General features: G+C 41.4%; 1 protein-coding gene across 1 annotated transcript; it reads right to left on the reverse strand.

Annotated features, from left to right (window-relative positions):
• On the reverse strand, nt 1–17097 carry PNO1 (partner of NOB1 homolog). Its single transcript, NM_001172108.1, is given in 7 exon segments — nt 1–108; nt 1413–1483; nt 13225–13342; nt 13566–13626; nt 14135–14218; nt 16495–16644; nt 16883–17097. Coding segments are annotated over 7 exon segments (759 nt in total). The 5' UTR covers nt 17090–17097; the 3' UTR covers nt 1–40.
• Nucleotides 17098–17215: the final 118 nt, after the last annotated feature.

Here is a 17215-nt window from a genome sequence, read left to right on the forward strand (position 1 = left end):
CCAGAGTCCAAAGGCAAGATAAAAAGTCTCTGACTTGAAATCAGAATCGATCTGCTGATCTGCTAGCCACAGCTCGAATATTGCCATAAACCTTGGAAGGAGGATTTCCTGCAAAGGGGGAAAAAAGTATTTACACAAATAGACTCACATTTATAGAGCCTACAGTCGCCCCTCAGTGTCTAAGGAAGACTGGTTTCAGGACTCCCACAGACACCACAATCCTTGAATGCTCAAGTCTCTTATATAAAAAATATGCACATTAACTACACACATCCTCCCATATACTTTGAATCATCTCTAGATTATTTATAATACCTAATACAATGTAAATGCTATGTAAATAGTTAATACTGTATTGTGTTTTAAAATTTGTATTATTTTTAATTTGCCGTATTTTTATATGTATTTTTCTGAGTATCTGATCTGCCATTGGTTCAGTCCACAGATGTGGACCTTGCAGACACAGAGGGCAGACTGTGACATGAAAAAGGGTCTAGAACCCTAGAAAGAACAGAGACATTTTCTTGAAATTACCAAAAAAAAAAAAAACCTTACAGGAAATAATACCCAAATATTCTCCAAAAAATATTTTAAACTTCTAAGAGTGAAAGGCACTGTGTTGTTAAAATATTTCAAAAAGAAGCCAATCACTGAGGCCTGGGAACCAGAGAATCCCAATTTTCTGAGCAAGCCGCTAAGATCCTGTAACTCTTATCAGAAGGTAACTGACTGTGCTGCAGGATCAAAAAATGGGTTAAGTGGATCAATTAAATTAACTGAAGCTGTTCAGCAGCTCCTCCTTGGTTGAACCTAAAATGTGATGTTCCCTGCTATTCTGGAATGGTTTTTCTCTGCACCTTATCAGGAAGGCAGCAAAGATTTAAGCAATATTACCCAATAAACACTTTCTCTTCTCTTGCAGACAAATGGAATCTAAGCAAAAATATTTCTACTTCTGGCTGGGTGCAGTGGCTCACACCTGTAATCCCAGCACTCTGGGAGGCTGAAGTGGGCGGATCACAAGGTCAGGAGTCCCACACCAGCCTGGCCAATATGGTGAAACCCCGTCTCTACTAAAAATACAAAAATTAGCCGGGCGTGGTGGCATACACCTTTAGTCTCAGCTACTCAAGAGTCTGAGGCAGGAGAATCGCTTGAACTTGGGAGGCAGAGGTTGCAGTGAGCCAAGATCACGCCACTGCACTCCAACCTAGGCAACACAGTGAGACTCAGGCTAAAAAAAAAAAAAAAAATTCTACTTCCTTCTCTAGGCCCACCTTTGCCAACTCCCAAGGGTTTCTACTTGCTAACTTTAATATTACCCCAAATTGCTTTGCAAATGTAGTTTTGACTTCCGCAATTAACTCCCTATCCCTCCCAGAGAAAACACCAAAGAAAGAAACTGCTATTACCCAAGATTAGGTTGCAAATGGCAGTTCTTGCCATCTTGATGTTTTGGAAGGAGCCAAGGATGTGAACTTTCCTGAAAGAAATAAAATGAGACAAATTAGTGGCTGGGATGCAATGACTCACACCTGTAATCCCAGCACTTTGGGAGGCCAAGGCAGGTAGATGGTTTGTGGCCAGGAGTTTGAGACAAGCCTGGACAGCATAATGAGACCCCCATCTCTACAAAAAAAATTCAACAGCTGGGTGTAGTAGCACGTGCCTGTAGAGTGCCAGCATGCCAACCTGAGTGACCAAAACCCTCTCTTAAAAAAAAAAAAAAAAAAAGACATTGTAAACAAAAAAGCACTTTCTTGCCTAAGTCCTGTACTCCAAAAATGCTGGAAAATCACATTTGAGTCAGATTCTTTAACGAGGGCAGTGATAGTTATGGCTGCACAACTCCACAAATATACTAAAAACCACTTTTTAAAAGGGTGCATTTTATGATATATAAATTGTATACCAATAAAAAATTATTAGAAAAGACAATTTTTTGAAAAAGTAAAGTTTGTGAAGATTATTCGTTAATGATGGCTCCCATCCCATGAATGCTTTATGTGCCAGGGCTTTCTATACATGCCCTCATTTAATCCTCACATGACCTTCCTGTTTTACAGATGAGGAAAGAAGTTTATAAGAAATCAAAAAGCCTGCCCAAGACGACACACTGGCTGAGCTGGTTACTGAAAACCCATAAATGCAACACTGTACTCAATGTCAACATAATTGGTTTTCAACTGCAAAGTTTTCTAAAGATTATCTAAATTTCTTCAGGGCTCTGAGGATCATTTAGACCCTTTTAATAGGCATTCTTTACCGAATGACAAATTTGCCTTTTTGAGTCCATCTTCCAAACTGTTTTCACTGTGCCCTGTACAACAGTTATCAGCTAAAGCTTCTGTATCTTCAACCCCTGTTAATATTCCCTTCACCTTCTGGCTTTAACTAAGGCCAGATCTCAAATGGTTGCGTTTTTCCTCCACAAACCAGGTACCTCTGGGGCCTGGGGAGGAGCAGGTGCCTTCATGCCACATCCAGACCACATGCTCTCCCTCCTACCTCCCTGAAAACCCTTTGGCTTTGGATCCGCTCTCAGGCCACATCACCCCCCACCCTGCCTGGCTGGGGTCCTCAGCTGCCCCTGCAGATCACCTGTGAAGACGTCAGCTCCTGGCTTGCTGTCTTTCTCTTGCTATTCCCATCTCCATGCTCGATCATGTCAATACCCACGAAGATGATAATCCCAACATGCCAGCCTCTGAGGTCCTTGATACACTCTTTATGCCAACACGGGGTATTGTCCACCCTACTCCAGCCTCTTACATCCATGGTCACACCCTGGACTTAGTCATTACCAAAAACTGCAACCCCCTATAATTTCGATTTCAAACATCCAACTCTCCCTCCACCACTTTCTGTCATTCCAGCTCCTATCAACACAAATAATCCTTCACTCCCACCCCAGGACCTCCCATCTATGGATCCTACCCACCTTCACTGCCCCTCGCCCCCTCATATCCCACCTCCTTCCTCTGCTCACAATCATCCAATGACTTTCTATTCACTCAGAGTAAAAGCCAAAGTCCTTATGAGGACCTCAAGGCCCTATTATTTTTGACCTCATCTATCACTCTCCACTCTCTCCCTTTCGTCCTTGGCCAAGCCTCCTCGCTCACTGCCAGATGTGCCCTCGACTTAAGATCTTTGTGCTTTCCCCTTCCTCTGTAATGCTCTTTCTCCAGCCACCTGCAGATGAACAAAACAAACATTTACAAATGCTCCTCCCCAAACTCCACTAAAATGACAATAAAGATATAAGCCCAAAAGGAAGAAGAGAGTGATAACAGTAGCAAAGTCCAGAAAGGTGTAAAGCAGATGGAGGAGACGGAACTGACTGTGCAGACCCAAGTCAACTGCTGCCTGAATCAGCAGCGGGAATATCAAGAAGCAGAACTCCGGGAAAGAGACTCCAAGAGGCAGGGGACAGGGAACCCAGGATGATGGCTGTGCAGCCAGAATGCAGGCAGAGAGCAGGGGGGCGTTTGGGGAATAGACCTCTCCAGGAGAGATTTCTCAAATATTAGATGCATTCAAATACATCAAGAGGAGATACAACGTATAGCTTCTTACTGAATTAGTAGGATGAAAGAGAAGAAAGGAGATAGACACAAAAGAGTTACTTCCTTAAGTGAAAACAATGCTGCAAAACAAAGATAAGGCAGTCACAGTATTTCACCTGGTTCTTCACCTGGCTCAGCTATAAGTACACTGAGCACTGATTTGTTTTCAGGTAATACTGAACATTATCTAACAAAAACCACAAGGGGACCATCAGGAGGACAAAGAAGAATAAATCGGAGTGTCAGAAAGGCTGAGTGTACGTGGTGGAAGTAAGGGAGTGAAAGACAGCTAAACCTTCATCTTTGATGGTAGAATGTCAATAGTGAATCTGAAAAATAAAACTGTATATGAACTGTATGAACAAAATATCTGGAAATACAGAGGTAAATAATTTTTTAAGATAAGCTAAAAGAGTTGAAATTGGTTCCCCTGAAAAGGGTGAAATGGAGGTAGGCAGCAGACATTTTTGGTTTTTTTCTTTTTTGAGACAGAGTCTCACTCTGTCGCCCAGGCTGGAGTGCAGTGGAGTGATCTCAGCTCACTGCAAGCTCTGCCTCCCAGGTTCATGCCATCCTCCTGCCTCAGCCTCCCGAGCAGCTGGGACTACAGGCTCCCGCTACCACACCTGGCTAATTCTTTGTACTTTTAGTAGAGACGGGGTTTCACAGTGTTAGCCAGGATGGTCTCGATCTCCTGACCTCGTGATCCGCCTGCCTCGGCCTCTCAAAGTGCTGGGATTACAGGCGTGAGCCACAGCGCCCGGCCAATTTTTGGCTTTTTAAAACTATGTGTATGTTTAACTTTGATTAAAATTATTTAAAACAGAGCATGACAGATGAGGAAATAAAGACGAAAAGAATAGATAAAGTGGGAGTAGTTTTGCTGCAGAAAGAACCAAAGTAATGGGGCAACAGTTGGAAAGGAATGGAGGCTTCAAGACACAGAGGAAACATCATTTCCCATCTGCTATATTAAATATACCTGGAACCAATTGTTTTTAGTTTTCTATCTGGCTCGCATTATACTGTATTTTATCAGGTTATTAGCAACTCATCAAAAATAACTTTTATAGGTACATAACAGCCCATCTTACAGCTTTATTATAATTAATATAAACTTTTAAACGTGGATTTCCAACTAGCCTGTCTATAGCAAAAGCAAGAGATAGTACATCTCTTAATTTCAAGTAGTCTGTAATTTAGTTTGTAAGAAAACACAAAAGACGTAAGTAATTCAGTAGCGACATTATTCATAACAACCACAAACTGAAAACAACCCAAATGTCCATCTACTGTGACTGAACAAACAAAATATAATACAGCTGACTTTTGAATAATAGATTTGAACTGCACGGGTCGTTACACACAAACTTTTTTCAACACATATATTGGAAGATATTTTAGAGACTTGAAAAAAACCCAGAGAGGAGCTGAGTATTGTAGAAATGTAAAAAAAAAAAAAAAAAAAAAAATTAGAAAAGCTATGTCATGAATGCATAAATTATATGTAGATACTAGTCTATCTTATTTACTACCATAAAAAAAGTTAAAATCAATCAAAACTTACACACACAAACACAAGCCATGTATGGTGCCATTTGTAGTCAACAGAAACGGAAACAAATGCAAAGATGCAGTATTAAATCATAACTCCATAAAATTATCTGTAGTGCATACTGTACGACAATTTCACAGCTTCCACCTACTGCTCTTGTGGTGAGCTCAGGTGTTGCAAGTATCCACTTAGAATGCCATGTGATGCTGATCATCTCCCATGAGCAGTTTTGACTCTCCAATAAATTGTCTCTCACAGTAGAAAGTGATCTCTCACAGTTCTTGCCTATTTTTAAACTTAGTGCATACTGCAAGCTTTGAGACCATGTGACCTACACAACGTGGACCCCACACAAAGTGCCACTCGTGATGTTGGGAGTGCTCCAAAGAAGCACAGAAAAGTCGTGACACCTCAAGAAAAAGCTGAACTGGCCAAGTGCGATGGCTCACGCCTGTAATCCCAGCACTTTGGGAGGCTGAGGCGGGTGGATCATGAGGTCAGGAGATTGAGACCATCCTGGCTAACACAGCGAAACCCCGTCTCTACTAAAAATACAAAAAATTTAGCCAGGCATGATGGCACACGCCTATAGTCGCAGCTACTTGGGAGGCTGAGGCAGGAGAATCCATTGAACCCAGGAGGCAGAGGTTGCAGTGAGCCGATATTGCACCATTGCACTCCAGCCTTGGCGAGAGAGGGAGATTCCATCTCAAAAAAAAAAAAAAAAAAAAAAAAAAGAAAAGCTGAATTGCTTGACATGTACTGTTGACTGAGGCCTGCAGCTGCAGCTGCCCGCCACTTCAAGATAAATGACTATACCATAGGACCCATTGTAAAAAAAGAAAAAATTCATGGAGGTGTCACTGCAGCTACAACAGCAGATGTGACAACACCTGCAGTTTTGCCAAATACCCCTTTATCTTCCCCTAGGCCCCCAGGCAAGACAGAACAGACTATGGCAATAAGACACCAAATTGTAAACAAGACCTAAGACCACCCGGGCAAGGGTTGTCACACACCCTACACTTAAAGAGTAAATGACTGTCTTCTTTTGAGAAATGTCTGTTCATATCCTTTGCCCACTTTTTGATGGGGTTGTTTTTTTCTTGTAAATTTGTTTGAGTTCTTTGTAGGTTCTGGATATTAGCCCTTTGTCAGATGAGTAGATTGCAAAAATTTTCTCCCATTCTGTAGGTTGCCTGTTCACTCTTAGGGTAGTTTCTTTTGCTGTGCAGAAGCTCTTTAGTTTAATGAGATCTCATTTGTCAATTCTGGCTTTTGCTGCCATTGCTTTTGGTGTTTTAGACATGAAGTCTTTGCCCATGCCTATGTCCTGAATGGTACTACCTAGGTTTTCCTCTAGGATTTTTATGGTATTAGGTCTAACATTTAAGTCTCTAATCCATCTTGAATTAATTTTCGTATAAGGAGTAAGGAAAGGATCCAGTTTCAGCTTTCTACTTATGGCTAGCCAATTTTCCCAGCACCATTTATTAAATAGGGAATCCTTTCCCCATTTCTTGTTTCTCTCAGGTTTGTCAAAGATCAGATGGCTGTAGATGTGTGGTATTCATACAGCCAACAGACACATGAAAAAATGCTCATCATCACTGGCCATCAGAGAAATGCAAATCAAAACCACAATGAGATACCATCTCACACCAGTTAGAATGGCGATCATTAAAAAGTCAGGAAACAACAGGTGCTGGAGAGGATGTGGAGAAATAGGAACACTTTTACACTGTTGGTGGGATTGTAAACTAGTTCAACCATTATGGAAAACAGTATGGCGATTCCTCAAGGATCTAGAACTAGATGTACCATACGACCCAGCCATCCCATTACTGGGTATATACCCAAAGGATTATAAATTATGCTGCTATAAAGACACATGCACACGTATGTTTATTGCAGCACTATTCACAATAGCAAAGACTTGGAATCAACCCAAATGTCCATCAGTGACAGACTGGATTAAGAAAATGTGGCACATATACACCATGGAATACTATGCAGCCATAAAAAAGGATGAGTTCGTGTCCTTTGTAGGGACATGGATGCAGCTGGAAACCATCATTCTTAGCAAACTATCACAAGAACAGAAAACCAAACACTGCATGTTCTCACTCATAGGTGGGAACTGAACAATGAGATCACTTGGACTCGGGAAGGGGAACATCACACACCGGGGCCTATCATGGGGAGGGGGGAGGAGGGAGGGATTGCACTGGGAGTTATACCTGATGTAAATGACGAGTTGATGGGTGCTGACGAGTTGATGGGTGCAGCACAGCAAAATGGCACAAGTATACATATATAACAAACCTGCACGTTATGCACGTGTACCCTAGAACTTAAAGTATAATAATAATAAAAAATAAATAAATAAATAAAAGAAAAAAAAAAGAGTAAATGACATTCTAACTGCCACAGGATATTTTTTTCTCTAGCAGCTTAACAAGCACTGGCCTTATGATAAACAATATTAAAACAATTACAGCTCACCAATAGTTAGATACAGATTGACCCCAGCTTCCCTGTTCCCACACTCTGTTCCACAAACCGTAACTACAGCTTTGATTGGACAAGAGACTGATCCCAGTAACATTCTCCTGATAAGAGATCACTGACCATGGACTGGTTCTACCAGCTTCCATAGGCAGTGCATTCAGTCTTCACCTCCTTGTCCCTACTTCATCTTGTAACGTACAGGACCTAACTGTCACATATTTTAAATGTTAAATCTCCCCCACAAAGCAACCAGGGGTCGTATGTTACATTTATTCAGTATACAAGCATTACAACCCCTCTTATATTCATAGCTCCTCCTATAACCTGTTAAATAAGTATACTGGCCAACCCATTCAGCATAAATTCCTGTCTCATTCTTTCCTCCTTCAAAGTGCCTGCTTTTGGTCTCTGCTGAAGGGTATACTTCCCAGCCTGTCAGAATGGCCACCCTGCAGAATGCAACCCTTTATAAGAAATAAAGTTTCCTCTCCAAATTTATAGATCTTGTGATTCTTTTGTTGACAATCTCAAATTGGAAATGCAGCTTTTATGTGGGTGCAGGATTGTTCTAAGAAAGACATATCTACAGACTCTAATATGATGGAGAAAAAATTAAGTCATTATATGACAACTTACAGCAAAAGGAAAGTGAAGGATCTAAAGCTGGAGAACTTAATGCCAGCAAAGGATGGTTTGATAATGTTAGAAAGAGGTGGCTTTAAAAATGTCAGGATAACAGGAGAAGCAGCTTCTGCTCACCAAAGGGCAGCAGACAAGTTCCCAGACGCCATTAAGAAAATCATTGAGGAGAAATAGTATCTGCCTGAACAGGTTTTTTGTGCAGATGAAAAATGTCCTGTTCTGGAAAAAAATGTCACAAAGGGCAATTATTAGTAAAGAAGAGAAGCAAACACCAGGATTTAAGGCAGGAAGGGCTAGGCTAACTTTACTGTTTTGTGCAAATGCAGTCAGGTTTATGATCAGGACTGCTCTTATCTATAAAGCTGCTAACCCTGATCCTTGAAGGGAAAAGGTAACGCCAGAGGCCTGTCGTCTGGATGGCTTGCACAAGGAGAGCTCTTTTCTGGATTGATTCCATCAATGCCTTGTCCCTGAAGTCGGGAAGTATCTTGCCAGTAAGGAATGCCTTTTAAAGTTCTTTTGCTATTGAACAATGTCCCAGCCACCCAGAACCCCATGAGTTCAACACTGAAAGGCAACAACGTGGTCTCCTTGCACCTAAACACGCTCTAATTCAGCCTCCAGAACAGGTAGTCATAAAGATCTTTAAGGTTCATCACATACAGTGCTCTATGGAAAACAGTGTCAATGCTATGGAAGAGAACTCGATGGAAAGAACATCATAGTCTGGAAGTACTATAACCACTGAAGACGCTGTCACTATTATGGAAAGAGCTGTGAAAGCCTCACGCTTGCAACTATAAATTCCTGCTGAAGAAAACCATGTCCAGAGGTTTTGCATAACAGTACAGGATCTACGACAGAGCCAAACAAGAAATCATGAAAGAGACTGCGGATATGGCCAGAAATCAGGGGTGAAGGGTTTCAAGATACAGATCTCGGAGAAACCAAGAGCTAACAGACACTATGCCAGAGGAATTAACAGAAGACGACCTGATGGAGGTGAGTGCTTCTGAAGCAGTGTTGGGTGATAAGGAAAGATGATGTAGAAGCAGCAGTGTCAGAAAACAAGGTGACATTAGGCAATTTGGCAGAAGGTTTCTGATTATTCAAGATGCTTTTGACATCTTTTATGACACAGACCCTTTTATGATGTGGGCACTAAAACTAAACAAACTGTGGAGGAAGACTGGTACCCTACAGAAACATTTTTAGAGAAGGAAAGCACAAAAAAGTCAGAAATTACAATGTATTTCTGTAAAGTTCCAGAGTACGCTTGCCTCTCCTGCCTCCCCTTCAACGTCTTCCACCTCCGCCACCCATGAGACAGCAAGATTAACCCTTCTTCCTCCTCCTCAGCTTATTCACCATGAAGACAAGGATGAAGACCTTTATGATAATCCACTTCCACTTAATGAATAGTAAATAGATTTTCTCTTCCTTATAATTTTCTTAACATTTTCTTTTCCCTAGCTTACTTTATGAAAGAGTACAGTATATAATACGTAAAACATACAAAATATATGTTTATCAACTATTTGTTATTGGAATAGCTTCCAGCCAAAAGCAGGAGTAGTTAAGTTTTGGGAGAGTCAAGTCATACATGGATTTTCAACCATGTTGGGGGTTCGGCATCCCTAATCCCTGCAATATTGAAGGGTCAAGAGTATACCTGTGCAATGAAATAGTACTTGCCAATAAAAAGGAACTACTGATACACCCAACAAAATGGAGAAATTCAAAATAACATGCTAATTAAGAGAAGTCACACACCAAAGCCTACATACCATATATTTCCATTTATATCAATTTCTAGAAAATGTAAAATAAAGAGTGACAGAAATTAGAGGAGTGGTTGTCCTGGAACAGGGTGGGGGCAGGCAATTGACCACAAACATGCACGAGGGAACTTTCAGGGTAACAGAACTGTATGAGTGTCATGGGACTACAATACACAACATTTGCCAAAAACTCATTGAACTGGATACTCAAAACAGGAGAATTTTATTGTATGTAAATTATGCCACAATAAACTTTTAAAAAGTTGGTTTAACTAGTAAATTTTAGGTTAACACTTATAAATATACTTATAAATTTACCAGTAATAAACTTAATGACAGACTAACTATATAATTTCATTGGCAAATCAGTTACAGTTTTAGATTTCTAAATTTATTTATTTATTTTTTTTTGAGATAGAGTCTGTCGCCCAGGCTGGTTTTGAACTCCTGACCTCAGGTGATCCACCCACCTCAGCCTCCCAAAGTGCTGAAATTACAGATGTGAGGCACCACACTGGCCTTTTTTTTTTTTTTTTTTTCCTCGAGACGGAGTCTGTTGCCCAGGCTGGAATGCAGTGGCGCGATTTTGGCTCACTGCAGTCTATGCCTCCCAGGTTCAAGCAATTCTCCTGCCTCAGTCTCCCAAGTAACTGGGATTACAGGCATGTGCCACCATGCCAGGCTAGTTTTTTTGTATTTCACCATGTTGGCCAGGCTGGTTTTGAACTCCTGACCTCAGGTGATACGCCTGCCTCGACCTCCCAAAGTGCTAGGATGACAGATGTGAGCCATCGCGGCAGGCCATGGATTTCTAAATTCATGAAAGCTTTCAGGGCTACTCAGCCAGTCCATGACTTAACTGAAGATTTTTTTTTTGACTTTATAATTGTGCCAAAGTGATATGCATTCAGAATGCTCTTCAATTTTCAAAGAGTAGTATCCTATGATATCAAATGAACTTCTGACTTATGAGATCTTTAATTTACAACAGGTTTATCTGGATATAACCCCACCATACGGTGAGGAGCATCTATATATGGATTTTTTAAAATTTATTTATTTTTTGGAAACAGGGTTTCACTCTGTCACCCAGGCTAGAGTGCAGGGGTGCCATCATGGTTCACTGTGGCCTTGACATCCTGGGTTCAAGCAATCCTCCCACCTGAACCTCCTGAGTAGCTAGGGCTACAGGTGTGCACAATCACGCCTGCCTAATTTTTGTATTTTTTTGTAGAGATGGGATCTCCCTATGTTGCCCAGACTGGTCTTGAACTTCGGGGCTCAAGCAATCCTTCCTCCCACCTTGGCCTCCCAAAGTGCTGGGATTATAGGCATAATCCACTGTGCCCAGACTATATGTGGTATTTTTCTTTTTATTTTGTTAGAGTCTCACTCTGTCGCCAACGGTTGAGTACAGTGGCATGACCGCGGCTCAATGCAGCTTCACCTTCTGGGCTCAGGCGATCCTCCCACTTCGGCCTCCCAGGTAGCTGGGACTACAGGTGTGGGCCGCCGCACCTGGCTAATTTCTGTATTTTTTTTTTAGAGAAGGGGTTTCACCATGTTGCCCAGGCTAGTCTCAAACTCCTGAGATCAAGCCATCCACCTGCCTCAGCCTTCCAAAGTGCTGGGATTACAGACGTGAGCCACCATGCTTGGCCATAGTTTTACATATGGTGTGCATTTCCACATTTTTGAATAGCTTCTCCCAAGCCTCCATATTTCTGAATCTAGACTCAATCCATAAAGATCAAAAAATAAAATTATATTCCTGGCTTCAGGTAAAGAGGGCCACCAACACAGTACTATAGTTATCCTTAAAGTGTAAAGAATATATAAAATTTAGATTTTATATAATAAGGAGTCCTTCAGTTTAGAGTAAAACTGAGATATTAAATGAAATTATTTCATGATTGAGTCGCAGGCAGAACCCTCCTCCTCTCAGTCAACTGTTCAGTTTCCCAACTTCACAGCATTACATAATCTCTGAGCCATCTGCCAGTAAGATCCCCAGCCTGGGCAGCTTCAACCTCAGACAGGGGTAATCCCAGCTTCACTTCTGGCACCTTTATTTTAAGCTCCTATCATCTTATTTATGTTCACATATAACTGCTCTCTAGTTTTGCCTAATGTACGATATTCCCCTCGCTTTATAAAAGGCCTTAACATATATATAAAATAGATATATATATTTCTAAAGACTCACAAGGGCATCCAAAATACTGATTGCTTGTTCTCCCCTACTAATTTAATAGATTCCCTTGAGTATGTATGTATGTATGTATTTATTTATTTGAGACAGAGTCTTGCTCTGTCACCCAGGCTGGAGTGCAGTGGCACGATCTCGGCTCACTGCAACCTCCTCCTCCTCCCAGGTTCAAGTAATTATCCTGCCTCAGCCTCCCGAGTAGATGGGACTACAGGTGTACGCCACCACGCCCAGCTAATTTTTGTATTTTTAGTAGAGATGGGGTTTCACCATGTTGGCCAGACTGGTCTCGAACTCCTGACCTTAGGTGATCCACCCACCTCGGCCTCCCAAAGTGCTGGGATTGCAGGCGTGAGCCACTGCGCCCAACCCGAGATACTATGTAAATCTTCATCTGTAATAATAATTTCTTTTAATAGCATTTGTAACATTTCCTCATTGTTAAATGAGAAAATACACAATTTCTGAAATTTTCTCAACTTAAGCCTCTTTCAAAGTTGGTGGCTATTCACCCAAAAGTATACAGATGATTCCCAACTTAACATGGTTTGAACTGGGATTTTTCAACTTTACAAGGGTGCAAAGCTGATACACATTCAGAACGCTCTACTTCAAGTACACATACAACCATTCTGTTTTTCATTTTTAGTACAGTATTCAATATTCAACACTCTGTCACAAAGTAGAATTTGTGTTGGATGACTTTGCCCAACTGTAGGCTAATGTGTGTTCTGACCACGTTTATGATAGGCTAGGCTAAGCTATAATGTTCCACAAGTCAGGTATATTAAATGCACTTTAGACTTCTGATATTTTCAATTTACAATGGGTTTATGAGGAGCATCTGTACTGACAAAGATTTAGCAGCAACATTATACATGAAATACAACTGTTACGACTTTCTTAAAAGATCAAATATAAATTATGACAATAATTTTCTCAAGATCAGATACTTACACATCAGCCAAAACTATCCGCGTCCGTGTCACATTCTCTATGGTGAATTTGGTTTTTCCTCCTTTGCCAGCGATTCTTCCTATTGCCCTGGATAGATGGTCTCCCTTTAGGGGTTTAACTAAACAAGAAACGCAACATCTCAGGAGGCAAGCCATTCTAGTGCACCACCCACTTCCACATGAAGTTTAATTATAAACTAAATTTCTCTAAATGACACAAAATGTATATATACATATTAAAAAGTTGCTAAAAATACAGCTCAATTGATGCTATTAGAAAACTGAGAGTCACATCACAATACAAAGTCAGCGACACAAGAGCACAGACCACCACACACTCACCATCTGTAATTTCAAAAGACTCTAGGAAGAGGTCATCCAACCTGATGAGGGCAAGTGCATCCTATAATATAAAACAAACACTGTGAAGCCCCTTCCGTTTGCACACCTGAAAAAGAGTAAAGCGCAAAGCACTATGGAACGAAAATCCACAAACTCTTGAGCTAGAAAGCTTTTTTTTTTTTTTTGGAGACATAGTCTTACACTGTCGCCCAGGCTGGAGTGCAGTGGCGTGATCTTGGCTCACTGCAACCTCTGCCGCCCAGGTTCAAGTGATTGTCCCACCTCAGACTCCCGAGTAGCTGGGACCACAGGCTTGTGCCACCACACCCGGCTAATTTTTTTGTAATTTTAGTAGAGACGGAGGGCATCGCCATGTTGGCCAGGCTGGTTTCGAACTCCTGGCCTCAAGTGATCCACCTGCCTCGGCCTTCCAGAGTGCTGGGATTACAGGTGTGAGCCACTGCGCCTGGCCTTTTTTTTTTTTTTTTTTTTTTAAATGCCTAATCCATTGAGATGTTCACATTGAGTATTTTTCAAGTCCCCATTTTAGATATCATAGAATTACTCACCTCCACCTGAAAGCCTAGAATAAAAGCTTTCACAAAATCAGCTGCTTTTGTCAGAGCACTAACATCTTTGGTTTCTTTACAAGTCTGTTAAAAAACAAAAAAGGGTACAAAATACCGTTGAGACTCAAACAGAAAATGTCTTAACGAAATACTAGAAATGTCCTTTCCCATTATCAGAGAATTTCCTTCACCACCACCTTTCCCTAATATATTCTGTATGACACAGGTTCTGGTTGGGTAAGTGCTATATTTTATTGGCAAAACAAAACCTTTCCAGCTCCAAAGCTTGGCTGTTTCACCCAAAGAGTGTCAAATAACTAACCACACTATATGATCAGATTTTGGGGTTAACAGCAAGACTCCTCTGGCACAACCCAATTTCTTGCATTCTGAAGAACCTCTACCTTCTGTCCATCCCTTCAATGCCCAAGCTTGTCCTCTTCTCTTCTCTCTCAAGGCAGTCTTCCCTGGGATTCCTGACTTAATCTTCTTAGTTATCAATTACATGCTGATGTTTCTTAAACCAATAGCTCCAGGCCTAACTACCTGCACCCGCTGACTGGGGAAATAAAGAATGACTGAAGCACTGAACCTGTTCTCAAACTTTGAGAAATGCAGAAATAACTGTTATTCATAAAATGCCTACCACTGTAAATAACACACACTGTAAATAACATGCACTATAAATAACATGCTTTACACACCATAACTCTAACCCTCACAACAACTTTGAATGTTAAGTCATATGACTACCTTTGCATGTGAGGAAACTAAAGTACTAAAAAGCAAAAATGCTAAGATTCAAACACAGGTCTGATTTCAAAATTGTTATCTCCACTGTACCATGCATATTCACAATCTAGTTGAGGAGACCATGTACTCAACAAATTTAAAACCATATGGGCTTGTGTAATGGCAAAGTCCCCGGGGCTTTCCCATTTAGAACTAGACCCTAGTTCCAATCCTACATGTGACCTTAGACAAGTCTCCTAGTTACTTTAGGTCTTGAGTTTTCTCATCAGTAAAATAAGGAGGTCAGAGGAGAAGATCCTGAGTGTTCCCTACTAGTATAATAGGAAGTTTCCCTTATTAGCCTGATGACTATGGCCAAGTTTCCTCACATCTTTAAGATGGGAATATCCTGAAGACTAAATGATGTAGAGCATGTTGTAATACCACTATGTGTCTGGTATATGGCAGCATCAATAAATGTTAGTGGAATCCAAAGTGATTATCCTGCAATAAATAGGACAGTAAAGCCCATGAAAAGTTTAGGCACTGAAGATATGACTGAAAAATGTACATTCTGGTATGAAACTGGCACCCAGAACAGAAAGCCCAAAGTAAATTAATTTTAAATGTCTAGTTCCTGGATTGACAGCATAGAATTTAAAATACACATATATAGGCCGGGCAGGGCAGCTCACGCCTGTAATCCCAGCACTTTGGGAGGCTGAGATGGGCGGATCACCTGAGGTCAGGAGTTCAAGACCAGCCTGGCCAACATGCTAAAACCCAGTCTCTACTAAAAATGCAAAAATTAGCCAGGTGTGGTAGCGGGCGCCTGTTAACAGTGAGCCGAGAGCGTGCCACTGCACGCCAGCTTGGGCGAAAGCGTAAAATTAAAAAAAAAATACACACACACACATATGTGCGTATGTTTCTTATCAAAATAATACAGTTTTATCAAAAAAGCACCATTAAAACACAGTCATGCACTGCATAATGACATTTTGATCAATGACCAACTGCTCATACCATGGTGGTCTCATAACAGTATAATGGAAAATATACAGAAATCTGATATATGGCACTGGACACTGGCAATGCAGGTCAAGTAGATGAAATGACTGATACTCAGTAATGGTGCTGGAACATTTGGTTTTCCATATGAAAAAATACATAAATATACACATACCATCTAGGTTTGTGTAAATACACTCTTCGCACAAGGACTAAGTCATCTTACAAAACATATCCCAGAACATATCCCCGACGCTGACTGTATACACTTCTTGTAAAGCAGCAAGTACTTATGTTCATTATTTACTTACTTCTGTTTATGACAATCTCTTTACTCGACCTTTTCTGAATTTGACACAGAACATTACAAAAGATACACAGAAGCATAGACAGTATTTTGGTATGATCTCAGAACTAATTTACAAATTCAATTAATATTTGTATCAAACGCAGATTTTTAAGGCATTTGGGAAGTTCAAACTCAATATGGTAAGTTTTTAAACTGGACAAAAACTATTCAACACAATAAGTCCCATTAACTAAAGTCTACTCACGCCTTTCCATCTCTGTAGGAGAGAAAGCCTGGTGTATTGGGAAATGGTTGAGATTTTCCTTACCCTGATTTCTACATTCCTTGATTTCAAGTTAAAGCGTATCTGAAGTCCCAAATGTTCCACAATAGGAGTAAATATCTTCATCCAGTTTTCTTTCAACGGTGTGTATCTGTTAGCTGGGACTGGAATTTTCCTTGTTTCTTCTTTTCCACTCTGTAATAAAAGAACACACAACTCAAAAGGCTATGGAGGGATGGTGATGGAGTTGTAAAATAACATCTGATCCATAAAGGGCTTCCTTTAACTGAACTAGTTACACTTCAGAGAATCACTTCTCTCTGAGCATCGCGGCAGAACAGCCCCACCGCAGCTTCAACATTCCCCAGAGGCCACCGGCTTGATCCGCGTCTGGCCCCTGCCTGGTTGCTGTCCTAGGGTCCTAGCCACATACCAGGAGCCCGTCCCCACAGAGGGGTGGGAAGACGGGCCTCTTCGCCGGCCTGGCCTCCTCTGTGTCCATCCGGCCCGCATCCCCGCCCTCTCCCGCTGCGGACAGCTGTTCAGCCTGTCGTTTCTTCGCCCGCCGGCCACCCTTACGGGTGACCTGGGTAAAGCCCTCCTCTGCCCCGGCGCTCTGCGCTTCCATTTCGGATTCCATCCCCCGGAATCTTAAGGCGCTTCCGGCTGAAACACGTGCCCTGCTGCACCGCGCAGGACCCAGCCTCCGTCAACTAACCCCGCAGCTCCGCCCCTTTCCTAAAACGTCACAGGCCGGGGACCTGCA

The sequence above is a fragment of the Macaca mulatta genome, chromosome 13 (genome assembly GCF_049350105.2).
Source record: "Macaca mulatta isolate MMU2019108-1 chromosome 13, T2T-MMU8v2.0, whole genome shotgun sequence".
In the NCBI taxonomy this organism is placed as follows: Eukaryota; Metazoa; Chordata; class Mammalia; order Primates; family Cercopithecidae; genus Macaca; species Macaca mulatta.